General features: G+C 44.0%; 1 protein-coding gene across 3 annotated transcripts in view; it reads right to left on the minus strand.

The window, feature by feature from the left end:
* LOC121083296 (E3 ubiquitin-protein ligase rnf213-alpha-like) overlaps window positions 1-13682 on the minus strand; it is a 64388-nt gene that overhangs the window by 32173 nt on the left and 18533 nt on the right. For all 3 annotated transcript variants that reach the window (XM_040583536.1, XM_040583535.1, XM_040583534.1), the window contains 9 exons: window positions 12872-13449; window positions 11677-11842; window positions 11265-11482; window positions 9948-10085; window positions 9242-9421; window positions 6803-8270; window positions 5782-5975; window positions 4994-5149; window positions 492-4058 (listed from right to left, as the gene is read on the minus strand). In XM_040583536.1, coding sequence (XP_040439470.1) covers window positions 492-4058; window positions 4994-5149; window positions 5782-5975; window positions 6803-8270; window positions 9242-9421; window positions 9948-10085; window positions 11265-11482; window positions 11677-11842; window positions 12872-13449 — 6665 coding nt within the window. The remainder of the gene's footprint in view (window positions 1-491; window positions 4059-4993; window positions 5150-5781; window positions 5976-6802; window positions 8271-9241; window positions 9422-9947; window positions 10086-11264; window positions 11483-11676; window positions 11843-12871; window positions 13450-13682) is intronic.

Raw genomic sequence — 13682 nt, forward strand, 5'->3', positions numbered from 1 at the left:
AACTGATCAGGATGCTTTCTGTGGCATGCACAACTGAAAATAGATGTCAGTGGGCAGCTGACTTGATCCACAACCTGCAGAATTTCAAGAACTACCTAAAGTCTTGCTGGAGGCTTGCTGAGATCCCCACAGCATCACCAGTGATGTTTGTCACTTGTCTGCAGGCAATGAATGATGCCCTGGATATCTTAGCCTTGAACCTCCAAAGCCTTCAGAGTTAGGAGCTGGCATCCACTCTCTGTTTGCTAACAGATTCACCACACCTGGCTCAAAAGGAGAAACAGAGCCTACCCTGACTGCAGAGGACCACAATGCAGAAGCCAGACACATGTATGATACAACTGACAGAGCAGGGACCAAAGAGGACAGGCAGAAGCCCGTCACTGTTCAGCAATGGAATTTATCCAGTGTCTTAATGGAGGTTGTATGGCAACCTTCCTCATCTGGAAAATAAAGACTACTCTCACTGCTTTACAGTGAAGCACACATACCTGTAGGCAGAGCCCAGCAGTTGTCTCTTTCCTTGGATGCCAGTTAACTGCCTCTTCCAAAACATTAGCAAGGCTGTTGTGCTTCTGCTCTTTGAAGTACAAGTCTTGGATCTTCTCAGCATCATCCAGAAGGGAGTATTTAAGGCGCAGGATGGAGTCAGGGGTTGCACACTGAACAAGTTTCCTTTTGGCAATAGAGAGTGCTGACTCTTCATAGGGCTCAAGGACATCCCAGGACCTGCCCTGAGTGCTCTCCAAAGCGACAGTCGCAGTCGTGTCATTGCTGAAGCCGATGAAGACATCCTGTTCCTTGGGGCTGGGCTTGGCGGACAAAACATTGGTGAACTTGCTGCTGTCCATGGAGACAAACATCTTGGTCCAGGTCTGCAGGTCCTGCTTCAGCTGTTGCTGCTGCCAGTTTAGGATGGTGTTCATATCCAAGTAGTGCTTCTCCAGACGGTTCAGCAGTGGTGTGGGGAACTGGGCATAGACTACATTCTTTTCCTCTATCACAATGAGTCTGAACTCATCCTTCACACGGCTTTTCACTCTGTGAGTGCCAAGACCCAGGTCCACATAGTAATTTCCCCCCAGGGTAACGAAGCACTGGTTGAGTGCATCGTAAAGGCTCTCATAAAGGTTGTGTATATTTAAAAGAATAACAGGCCTGCCTATCTCCATACAGATCTTCAGTCTGCTGACAGACCGGCATACCTGGGAATAATCTTGGTCCTGTGGAAAACCAGAGCCAAATATGATTTCACAGTTCTCAGTATCTATAAGCTGTGTCATCTGGATGATGTGGAAAGCTGCACGGTTGGTTGTCAGCAGCAGGAGGTATCGAGACATGAGTCCTGCCTGCTGTTTGCCCATATTTTCCTTCAGTAAATGAAGTGTGTGGCTGGTTTCCAAGTCAGGGGGCAGATACACCTCACTGATGCAGTTTCGGAAGAGCTCAACAGGATTGATAAAATCAGAGCCTCCAAAGTTTCTCTGAATGGCCTTTATAATAATCTCCTCTTGAGGGATGCATTTCTTGTCCTGGGTGTAGGACAGTATCATTTTGATCAAGCTGTAGAAATCACGGAGCCCAAAGAACTCATTTTTTTGTGTTTTTAGCACCTTGCAGTAGAATTCTGCCAGTGAAGGGAACAAATTCTCAATGCTTTCAAGGTGAGGCCACGCAGAGCAGATTCCCTTTGCAGTTTTAACGAGCTCTTCTTTGCTAGGGTCAGTCCGAAATACAAGAAGACCCCTGTTCATTTTGGCAGGGTCTAGGGCCCAGTTTGAAATGCCCACAAATCCAACTTTCTGGTAAGCTTCTGGGTTTTCATCATCAACACTTCCATCTTCAAGAAGAGGATGCAGTGTCTTCAGTGGCATCTCTGTTGAGTCTTCTGCAAGACCAATCTCATTCAGGAGGACCACGGATGCAAACTCATGCAGATTCTTCCCCTTCTGGAACTGTGCACATTGTCGGAAAGTGGAGATGATCCCTTCTGGCTTTGAATGAGGGCTGCACTGAAAAGACACCAGCTGGATCTCCTTGAATCTTTTGAACAACTGGCTTTTGGACAGCCTGCCCTGCATGGCATCCACTGCAATGGTTTTAGACAGGGATTTTGAGCTTCCTGGCTTCCCAACCAGAAAGAGTGGAACTCGTAAGTCCATGCATAGAACTGTCATGAAGATGTTTTCCCTCAGAGCATCATTACGGGCTGTTGCCTCAGGAATAGAGAGGTTATCAAGAAATACCTCTTGGCAAAGCTCAATCTCTTGCTGCAGCTGGGATGCAGGGACAGAAAAACATTTTGCGACCTCCTCCAGGTAATCTTTGCGGTTCTCCAAAGATACATAATAGCAAGCTCCTACTGAAAGGACCAAGGCCCTTTCTGCATCATTTAAGATTGGCTTCTGTTTCTTTTCATACTTCTTCTCATCAATCTTCGGAAATAGCAGGTCTCTCAAATTATAAAACCACAGTGCGATGTTCATGCAGCGCTCTATATCCCGAAGACTCGCAATTCTGCAGTCATCTTTATTCTTCCTAAGGAACTTTTGAGAGGCTGAAATGACACTGGTAAAGATGTCCAAATTTCCAAAGGCAATCTTGGTTTTCATGGTGGATTTTACAATCTCTCTGATGTACAGGTTCCGTGTATTTTCATTCAGCTCCCCAAAATCCCAGACCAGAGGCAGTAAGCTAGGTGGAAGGGGCTTGACCCGATACACCAGCTGCCGCAAAGGAATAGAGCCCAGTTTCTCCAGTGTGTCTTCACTCCGGACTCGGTACCCCAGGCCAGCTTTTTCAAGTTTCTCTATGGTTTCCTTTGTGTGCCTTTTGTAAGGGTTGCAAGCAGCTACTACTTTTAAACAGTCAGTGATAACCTCTCCATTTACACTGTGATCACACAGCACCTCTTTGATCGCAAAGATAGCTTCTGATGTGTTGGCTTCATCAAAAAAGAGTACAGTGTCAACTTTGTGCCTCTCTTCATTGATGAGTGCCAGTTCAATTGCCTTCTTAACCTTCTTGTGGATGGTCTTGGAGGTAGTGCCACCATGGACGCGTACCACCACCATGTTCTGCATGTCTCTGCCTGCCCTTTGCAGGTTGCACATGAACTGCACAAGCTTTGTCTTCCCACAGCCTGTTTCGCCCATGATGATTACAGGGATCCCACACTGGAACCGCAGGTGAATGGCAAGCATCTTCATGGTGTTGTCCAGTGTCAGCTGGTATGATTCATCTGGATCCTGGGTGCAGCTCACACCAAAAACTCTGCAGAGGGTCTCCAGCTGCATTGTTCTAGGCAAGTCTTCAAACTTCTTATTGAAAGGAACATTCTGGGCTTTCAAGGTATGGTATAAATTACCTTTGATAACATTACTTTCTAAAACAGCCTGAGAATGGGCATCAATAGCATCCAAGTTATTGTTGATGTGGAATCCTAAGAACTCCATGGAGTGATTGTCTGCATGGAAGAATATATAGGGGTGGCACTCTTGTTCCCATTTTCGTCTTAGCTGGTACTGTCTCATAATGCTGTTTTCCTCATCATCATTTCCTACACTTGACACACTTTCATCAGAGATATCAAGAGAGGGTACAGCAAAGTCCTTGGACATGGTGATCATGAACTTTACCACAAATGTTTTAAACCCCTGGAAATCTTTTCCGACTGCTGGGCTACAGAAAACTGATTTCTCACACTTCCTTAGCTGGAAGTTTAGGAAATGAGTGAAGTTGCTAAGCTCAGTCCAGGAAGGGTTGTGCCTCCCACAGAACTCCAGTAAGATCTTCAGGCACTCTTTCTCTGTCCCTTCAGTCCTCTCAGGGATGAAAACAAAACTGTCAAGGTTTTCCTCCCTTTTATACCTCCTGAGGTACTGGTAAGACCTTTGGAAAGCTTCACTCTTTAACATGTCTCGATCGAAGTATTCCTCTTTCATTTCAGAAAGACAACCACAGCTGGGGTGTTCCAGCAGGTCAAGTACCTGCGTTGGTGATACACATTTCACTGTAGGAAAAAGATCCAGGAACTTTTCTTCTGTTTCATTGGACACCTAAAAGAAAGTCAGTAAGGCATGCACACATTACAATGAGGACAGTTGCCCAGCCTTCTGCAAGAGTTTTTTATTCTGTACATAAATAGGTCAGGAAGCTAGGAAAAGCATATGTAGGTCAAATTTGTCCAAGCCTCCATGTATGCTCCCAGGTGGATATATACCAGCCTGCCCATAACCTGTGAGGTCCTGGTGCTGCGTGGATGCCCAATGAAAAGCTAGAATCGGGCAAGCATGATTATTTCCACCCATCAAATCATCTGCTGAACAGATAGGTTTCAGCACGGGGTGCTCTCCACCTTCATCTGCTTTCTCTAATTAGTAGGCCACAATAGCTTTCCTTTCCAAATACTTGGCCAGACTCACCTTGCAGCTGTGTCAACCGGCCAAAGGGGGCACATACAGCCCCCTTTGGCAAGGACCCTCACAGGTTTATGACCCATACCATGAAGAATCACTCCCTTTTCATTTGTTCTGAGCTGGTGTTGTTAATGCTGTTTGATGCTACTGGTTCTTGTGTTGGAAGAGATGGTGGATGCTTGCTCCCCACTCACCCTCTCCTGGCCACTCATAATGTTCTTTCTCCATCAGATCCCTAATTTCCTCTTTTTGGGTGTCCTCCCTAATTTCTCATATAAGAGACTTCCATTATTTTTTGAACATGTGGGATGTCTATATTGCACCAGGAATGAACTGAAAAAAAGCCCCAAACCCTGCACAGTGCCTTACATTTCCTTTCTGGACTAGGCACATGCTGGAGCTGCTTGTTTCTGTATAGATAAGCCATTACTCCATTGGAGAGACAGACGCTAAATTATGCATAGTCTTAAAAGTGACTTCAGATTTAGCGGTTTTACCACAGCTGCAGACATAGTTATGTTAACATCCTCCCTTACTGTTCCTCTGAGCTGAGCACACCACTCCCAAAGCAGTACCTCTTGTTCCCTTGTCCTGATAACACCTCTCCCTTTTGCCAGGTACTCAATCAAGTAAAGATGAGAGGATTTACACTTCCAGACCAAGCCGTTGGGACTCTGGATGTGTCTTAAGATGCACAGCTCAATAAGCAATCGGTAGAGACCTCTTGACACCTGCCAGGGAAGAAACATTTGCAAATTGGTGAAGGAAATATCTATCAAAACACACTTATTCTACTACCACAGCAGGTAGTAGTACCTGTCGCCAGGCTACAGCTTTGCTCCAACTCTTGTGCAGGACTGCTATTCTAGCAACACTGAGACAGTTGTAACTGTTAATATGATGGGATGCTTGGTGCTCTGACCTTCTGAGGTAGAAATAGGTTGTGTGGATTCACCCTCTGCCCTAAGCCCGCTACCTTTTGTTTAAATAAAAGTACCAGACTGGATGTGAGATGGAGCTTCCTGTGTATGGGGGCTTCTGTGTCTGATCACTTGGTTTGAATTCAGCCATCCTCCAGTGCCCTACACTCTGATTGGTACACTGTAAGAGGAAAGATTGTTTTTATGAAATGGGACCCACATCATGCAGCTTCTGCACCTGTGGGCATGGAACAAGGCAAATGCAGGCACCTGAGCTTCCAAACTGTATCTAGAACTCTTGCTCACTTTAAATTTTAAGCACCTGTTCCTACTACTGTACGTGAGAATAAGCCAGCACAAGAGGCTGCACAAATACCCTCTTCTATAAAAGCTTATGAGATCTTGGACACTCCATGTTCAGCCACCAAGACAAAGACTCTTACCACTGGTGACACATCAATATGGAAGACAATGGGCCGAGTTTCAGCTGGGATTTCCTCAACAGAGAGTAGCTCCTCCAGAAGGAACTGGAAATCAATCTCTGACTCCAGCAGCCTAATGGTTTTGTGAACCACTGGTAAATCACAAAGCTGGGCATGGATCTTTTGGAGGGTGTTGTTCACGAAGTGAGACTTCCCTAAGGAACAGAAGCAGAAGAGATGGCCAAGATTCACCATCGGAGTCAGTCTCTCCCTTTCCTGTGCACAGTACAGTCTTGTTCCAGACATCTGAACTCCCTTCAAACTGAGTAACCATCTCTCAACAATCTCTTTACAACAATACCTGGGACCAGATCCCAGTCACATGAAGGACATCTTCCAAGTCTATGCTCACAATTTCAGCAGTATGGCCCATTGCAAGATCAAACTCATGCCTCCACTGCAGCCCCATTGAGGTTACTAGTACAGACATAGCCAGAAGGCCTGGATCCTGACCAACTTACCTTAGATGTGCCCTATAAAATATCAGAAAAGTTCACTGTCTAAAGAGACATGTCTTGAAAGGTTTCAGAAATGGTAGGAAGCATGGCACACCTTGCTGAGACTTGCAAAGGGCCTACAGAACACTTGTCCCATTCTGGAATGGCAGATGGACGCTAGCTGGGCTAGCCTATGGTCCTTCAGAAGACATCCAGGCTTATTCAGGCAACTGACTCCTGTCTCTATGGTCTAGCTTATCCTAAGGAGACAGTCTTGTTTCTTGCTCTTTCCCAGAGTCTCACACCATTATTTTTTTCTCCTTAAATTGGACAACTGTAGCTCCCTCAAAGTTCATGTTTTCTAGACTGCATTGTCATTCCCCAGTCACCTGGAGTCTTTCCAGGTGGCCTAAAACCTCTCTTGAAATTCACTACCCAAAACTAAGCATATGTGAGGAGAGTAGAGGGCTTTCAGTTGTATGCCATGGTCCTCTCAAAGCTTCCTGGTTTGAGACATGACTTAAAGTAGGATTACTAACACCTACCCATTCCTGCTTGATCTGAAATGATGAACTTCACATTCTGCTGATAGGGCTCTTTGAAGGCCTGAGCCATGGGGGCTGTCCCACAAGGCACTTTGAGATGTGTGCTCAAGTATGTCTGGATTTCTGTCTTAGAGTAGCACGGGATAGTAACTTTGTAGGTGTTGAAGGCTGTGATAATGTAAGAGTTGTGAGCTTTGGCATCGCAAAAGATAATGAACCTGTACTCAGGGACTGTAGAAGATTGCAGCAGGCGGAAGAAGTGGGTCTCCAGTTGTTTGGAAACTTTGTACGCTAATTTCTCAGCACCTAGCAAGCAGTAGATTTTCTGGTTTTGAGAATCAGATGAAAGAGCTCTCCTAACAATCAGCTCCACTTCTTCCTCCTCTGTGTCAGGTGTGCACACCAGAACCTCATCATATGTTGGGACAGGTGCTGTCTCGGTGTGTCTGTAAACGGAGAGCATGTAGAGCAACATTTCCTCTTCTTTACACATGATGAGAGAAGGTTTCCTGGCTTCAAGGCCTACTGGTAAACTTCTCTTGATACATGTAGTTTCAAGAGCTGCTAATTGCTTCAGTGTTTCTCCAAAAACGTCCAGGCTGATGTATTTGTCTGATACAAGTTCAGGGTATTTCTCCCAGTAAGCTTTCCAGAGCAGACACACCTTGTCACAGATGAATTGCAAACTCTCAAAGAAGGTGATCAGTTCACCTTCTGCAAGGGTGTTAAAAGATTCCTTGTTGACATCTATGTTCCTATTTTTAAATTTCCTTGACTTCTGCAGAAAGGCTTCTCTCTGCTCATCATATAATTTGCTCAGATTTTCAACCAATTCCTTGTCATCACCTTGTTGAAAGGCAAAACTCATGAGGTTCTGCTCTGTAACATCAGAGTTTGAAAGGCAGCTCTGCAGCGCTGCCTTTGCCACTGCTGTATCGTAGCCAGATTCAGCCAGGCTTTTGATGAGCTGGGGAAAACGAACGACATAGTTATGCCAGGTAACAGATATTTCTCCTGCTGATGTGTTGACAGAGTCAAGTGGTGTCATGAGGGCTTGTTCCAGGGCTTTTCTAATATCTTCTGCTTCAATATCACGCTTTATGACAGAAAGCATATTAAGAACCTGTGGCTCTATCACACTATTATGGGCTTTGGCCAGTTGGCCACATAAATAGAAGAGCTGAGGTGAAGTGAACAGGTTGAGATGATAGTAGGTGTCCCTTTGAGTCTCCAGATATTTCTTCCATTCTACCAGGCAGTACTCCATTGCTTTGCAAAGCCCATCTAGCTCCTCCAGGACGGGTCTGGTGCTCTGAACAAGGGTGCCAGTAATTCTAAATTCTGTGTAAACTTGTACTTTGTGTTGGGGATTGCAGTAGATGTCAGCCTTCCAGTCTATGAAGAGGATATTGCCAGCTCTGAGAAGATGCAGGTACAGCTTTGCAACCATTTGAACTTTTTCCAGGATCTATAACATGCCACAGACAAAACATGGAAATGGATTATCATGTATTTTCAACAACTACTGAATACTTTTCACATTACATTTTCTTCCAAAGATCTAGTAAAACCTGATAAAAAAAAGAAAAAAAAAAAAAAGAAAGAAAAAAAGAAAAAAAAAGAAAAAAAAAGAAAAAAAGGAAAAAAAAAAGGAAAAAGGGTTTGGCTCAATTTTTATACTTCTTCCCAGGATATATTTGTTGGCCAAGGAAATGCTCTAGAAGCGCGTGTTTTCCTGGAAGACTTCTACTACTGTTCAAAAATATCTTTTCCATAGTAACGTGCACATGCCTACAGGGGGAAGGAGGTCCATAGAGGAAGGACAGCTCCATTGTCTCAGGCAGCAAGCAAATCCCACCCCTAAAGATTATAATGAGCTGTATCCCACCCACTGAATCACCACCTTCAAGATATTTGGCCCTTGTGAGGTTTCTTCATCTCTGACTGAAGTACTGCACTGCCTACAATTGATCAGAGAGCAAGCAGTTGGAGTGTGTCCTCAGGTATTTAAGAGAACACCTCACTTCAAACACCTGAATAAACAGCTTGTATAAGAAATAAGAAAAAGCCATTTTTTATATGTGAAGCATCTGGCTTGGGGTGGGTGCACACCTTGGGGTGACCTCCATCACACTCCTGGAGTCTCCTGTTTCTCTTCATTCACTGCAGCAGGAGCTTAGATAGCTTGCTTGGATGGAGATACCCACATCATTAACATGCAGAATGAGGCCAAGACCTCAGAAAGTCAGAGTTCCACACAGTCCACCATCAGCTTGCAAGGCTGTAATTATAATTTGCCTTACACACAAGATCGGTACCTCTGTTCCTGAAGAGTCAGAGCTGAAGGCCAAGGATGTCTCCATGAAATAATTTTAGCAAAACTCCCCAAGCCTTATGGGCTGTTTTCCAAGCACACATTGGTGTTGCATTGTGGCTTACCTCCAGGAAGCGGTTTGCCTCCTCTCTGCCTTGCTCAGCTTTTGTGGTGACCAACATAAGCTTGTTCTGAAGCTCTATGAGCTGAGCCAGACTGTATCCTTTAGCCTTCTGATCTGTCTGAGATGCTTCCTCTGTGGCATCCTTCAGTAATAGCACTGAAACACAGTCCTCAAGGGTAGCCTAGAAAGCAATTAACAGGATCAGCCTCGTTCTGCCTCTTTTCTGTGTAATTCCCCATCCTTGTGCAATGGCCCTTTAAGAATGGTAGTAGTACATTCTTGCATATCACAGCCAAACATTAAATTTTCCTATGTCTTAAGATGTGTATCATTCCTTCCCTCTTCTGTTGTGCAGGGCTCACTCTTTCAGGGAGTGCTGCAAGCACCATTTTCCTTGAAAAATGGAGTTGGCTGTTCTCATTTTAAATCTTTCCTTTTCCTTTTTTTACTTTCTCAGTGAGCAGATAAGTTATTTTTTGCATTAAAATATTGCTTCTTTTCCTCCCTGGGGATAAAAAAAGTCTGTTTTGCCTTGAAAACAACCAAGGATTAATGGAAAATGTGACACAAGGTTGTGCTTCTTTCAAACCTTACTAGAGATCTATTTGCTATCTGACATACTCCTTGGAAATTAATTTCAAGGATATTAATGTCTTTAGGCAGAAACAACCCACTGGAAAGCACTCTTCAGTGTGGAGAACCATTACCTTGAATTTTTGAGGTGCTGAGATGATAAAAATCCCTCTGTTGTTTATGTCTCTGGCTTGAGAGATTGAGGAACGTTCTATAGAGCCATAAGAATCATGAACCATCTGTATCCACTCTCTGTTATCACAAGAATCTTTCTGTTAAAAAATAAAAAGCAACACAAAAAACTTCACAACAGAATGAAAGCTAATACCTATTTGTCAGCTCTGTAAGAACGATTTTGGTAAGAATGGGGTTTTTTTTGTGCCTGCTGCACCTGAAGAGACAAAACATAGCTGTTGCACCGAAATCTGCATCTATCTGATAAGCTTTCCGAAAGCCAAAGCCAGTGAATAAGTATTTTGTGAAGCTGCTGTTCTTTGCCAGTCTTTAGGCAATTTGGAGGAAGGGAGTCAGTTAAATGGTACCCTGAGTAGGATGTTAGAGTTTCTGTGGAGAGGATTATGCAAGACAGTGCTAGACTAGACTTTCCCAAAATACAGAGCATTGGATTCACTGTATTCTGCACATGACACCTAATGGGTTTTCTCCATTTGCCCTCACAGAGGCATGTGAGGTCTTTTAAGGTGTCCTTACTGAACTTCAGTCCCAAACAGCATAGATTTATGTCCTGGTTTCAGCTGGGATAGAGTTAATTTTCTTCTTAGTACAGTGACATGTTTTGGCTATGATGTGAGAAAAATGTTGGGGTTTAGTTGTTGCTGGTTGATGTTTGTACTAAGTCAAGGACTTTTCAGTTCCTTGGGCCCTGCCAGCCAGAGAGCTGGAGGGGCACGGGACATTGGGAGGGGACACAGCCAGGACAGCTGACCCAAGCTGGCCAAAGAGGTATTCCATACCATATGACATCATGCTGAGTGTATAAACTGGGGGAAGAAGGGGGAAGGTGGGTGACATCTGACATTATGGCGTTTGTCTTCCCGAGTAACCGTTACCCATGACGGAGCCCTGCTCTCCTGGGGATGGCTGAGCACCTGCCCGCCCAGGGAAGTGGGGAATGAATTCCTTGCTTTGCTTTGCTTGTGTGCATGGCTTTTGCTTTACCTATGAAATTGTTCTTATCTCAGCCCTTGAGTTTTACATCCCTTTCCAATCCTCCTCCCCACCCCTCTGGGTGAGGGGGGGTGAGCGGGCGGCTGTGTGGGGCTTGGTTGCTGGCTGGGGTTAAACCATGACAATTTCTCATAAATTTTACGTCATATTTGCTAAGCCCACTTGGATGTCTTGACTCCCCCAGGGCATGGCACCAGTCTTTGGCAATTAATTCCTCTAGTACAAGTGCGAGTAATTTTGGAACAAGGGATTTGTAGACTCACCAGCTTCTTTGGCAGATTATGGTCTTTTGCAGTGGCTTCACTGATGAATGACAGGGCTGCAGAGAAATGTTCAAATCCAGATGTGGGTCCCAGGTCAAATATGATGGGTGCTGAAGCAGCCACGGCATCACGGAAGAACTGCACTTTGTCAATATCTATGTCATTTTCACCTGCATAAATTGAGGCCAGCTCCACAAATGCAGGGATTTCCGTTTTGTCTGTAAATAATAAAGAAAAAAGAAAAAAAGATAAAATCAAAATCCGAAACGCATAGTTGAGGAGCTTCATAGTTGAGGAGTTCACATTGTTGATTAATACAATGCCTCTGGCTGTTGTGACAAGTAGGGATTAACTGATCCATTTCTATTATGGCTCTTATCTGATGACTCTATTACATTCCAGTATAACTCACCTTTTATTATGGTTTTGATCAAGGAGACAAAGCCTTTCCTTGTGCATTCAAGAAGTTCCCTCAAAAAATCCAGCACCACTTCTGGAAGGTTGCTCAAACTATTTTTCACATTCATTAAGTCCTGGGTCATACAATCAAGTGTCTTATTCCTAAATTCCACCTCTTCCTGCAAAAAAACCCCAAGACATACTGATGTTTGTCCCTTGGTAAGAGAAGAGGGAAACTAACCTCTGCCTCCACCCCACACATCAAAGTTCCATCAGCTACTCAGGGTCTTTTCCAAAGGGCCAGCTCCCCAGGGACTTCTGTTGCTCTCATCCAATCTATGTAATAGACCCAGTCTGGTTATTTCAGTACAAGTCCATGCAGCAGAGGCACAGAGTTACGATATAAAACTTGTCTGACATCTGCATTGAAGTCCTGATCACTAAAAGGACCTTTCCACAAAATTTAAAAGGTCTGCTCAAATTTTAAATTTCTGGGGAAACCTGTACAAAACATGGAAAGCTATCCAGAGTACAAAATGTTACAGAATATCTAGCTGCTCCTTGGGAGTTACACTTGCAGTGCCCCATCATTGCTACCATAATAACAAGGTTATGAAAATATAACATTTTAGCTTTTACAGGACTGGAGCAATCAGAATTGGAAATCTGCAATAAAGAACATGTGGAAGCCAAAGGAAGAATTGCTGGTGTTGGTGGAGAATATTTGGTTGGGATATGTTATTTAACTCCTGGAGTTTCTAATTCCTGGTTCTGCCAGAAACTTTCCATGGAGGTTGGGGAAAAGAATACTTCCCTGTCTATTCCAAATCACTTGATACGGATCCCTTGATGCAGAATTTGGGTGCTGATGCACAGATGCCTGCATCCATCCACCTTGTACAGTTGCCTCAGATGCCTTTGGGCATCTTTAATGGCACTGGGAACTCATTTGTGGACAAGCAGGAGTCTGACTAGGGGTGAGCTGAATCACATTCCTGACTCCACTTACTCCACTATAAAGGTGCCAGGCTAAAAGGGACACTGCTACAACAGTGACATCTATATCCCAGAAGAAAAATTCCATCCACTGTGTCCTGCATGATTTAGTTAAAAGTTAAGACACAAAAGCAGAGGTCCCCCATTCAGACCTGCCAACACAGAAGCCACAAGAGCACTCAGTATAAGATATTCATGTGTGTCCTACTTACGTATTTTGTTAAGTCGTCGAGAATCTGAAAATTTCCATTAAACTTAAGTGTCTTCCGCAGTTCATCAATCATCTTGGCAGTGCTCACCACTGTAGACAGGGTCAGGTAGGTTTTAATTTTCTCAACTGCAGCATCTACCCAGGCAGCTTTTCCACTCCCTTTCCCTTCACTCATCTCCATAATTCTAAACTCCTTTGCGAGTTGACTCTCATTTGTTAACTGCTTCTCCAAATGGCTCTGCAAATTCCCAAGGGTGATGGAAAAGTCTTTGAGGGCCAGATAGGTACCCTGAAAGTCTGCAGCAGCTGGCTTATAAATGTTTTCTTGCACATCTTCTATCAAGAGAATTTTCTCTTCAGGGATTCTGGCTTTGATTTCTTCTGCTTTTTGCTTCCAAAGTCTTTGAAAATAATTGCTTTCCTTTAAGATATGAATTTTTTTCATCATGTCACTGTATTTAGAAAGGAAGTGCAATTCAGGAGCTTTCTTCTTGCCATTGTTAGAAAATCTGCTTACAGACATCTGATCCTTAAAACATCCTCTTTTTCTGATGCTTTTCTTCACAGCTCTTCTATCCACTAAATAAGATGGAAACAAGAAAAATTCAGTCCATTTCTCCAGCTAGAAAGACACTTGCTCTCAAAGCATGGAAATATTTTGAACCTGACTGCAACACCAAAGCGGCAGGGGTGTGGGCGTGTGTGGCAGGGGGAGATGTGTATTTGTCTTTGTGGCAAAGTTATTGGGTAAAAACTGAATCCAAGATCAACACCAAAACAAACAAGGGGTAAAATCTCCTGGAGGATTTGCT

The sequence above is a fragment of the Falco naumanni genome, chromosome 2 (genome assembly GCF_017639655.2).
Source record: "Falco naumanni isolate bFalNau1 chromosome 2, bFalNau1.pat, whole genome shotgun sequence".
Lineage (NCBI taxonomy): Eukaryota > Metazoa > Chordata > Aves > Falconiformes > Falconidae > Falco > Falco naumanni.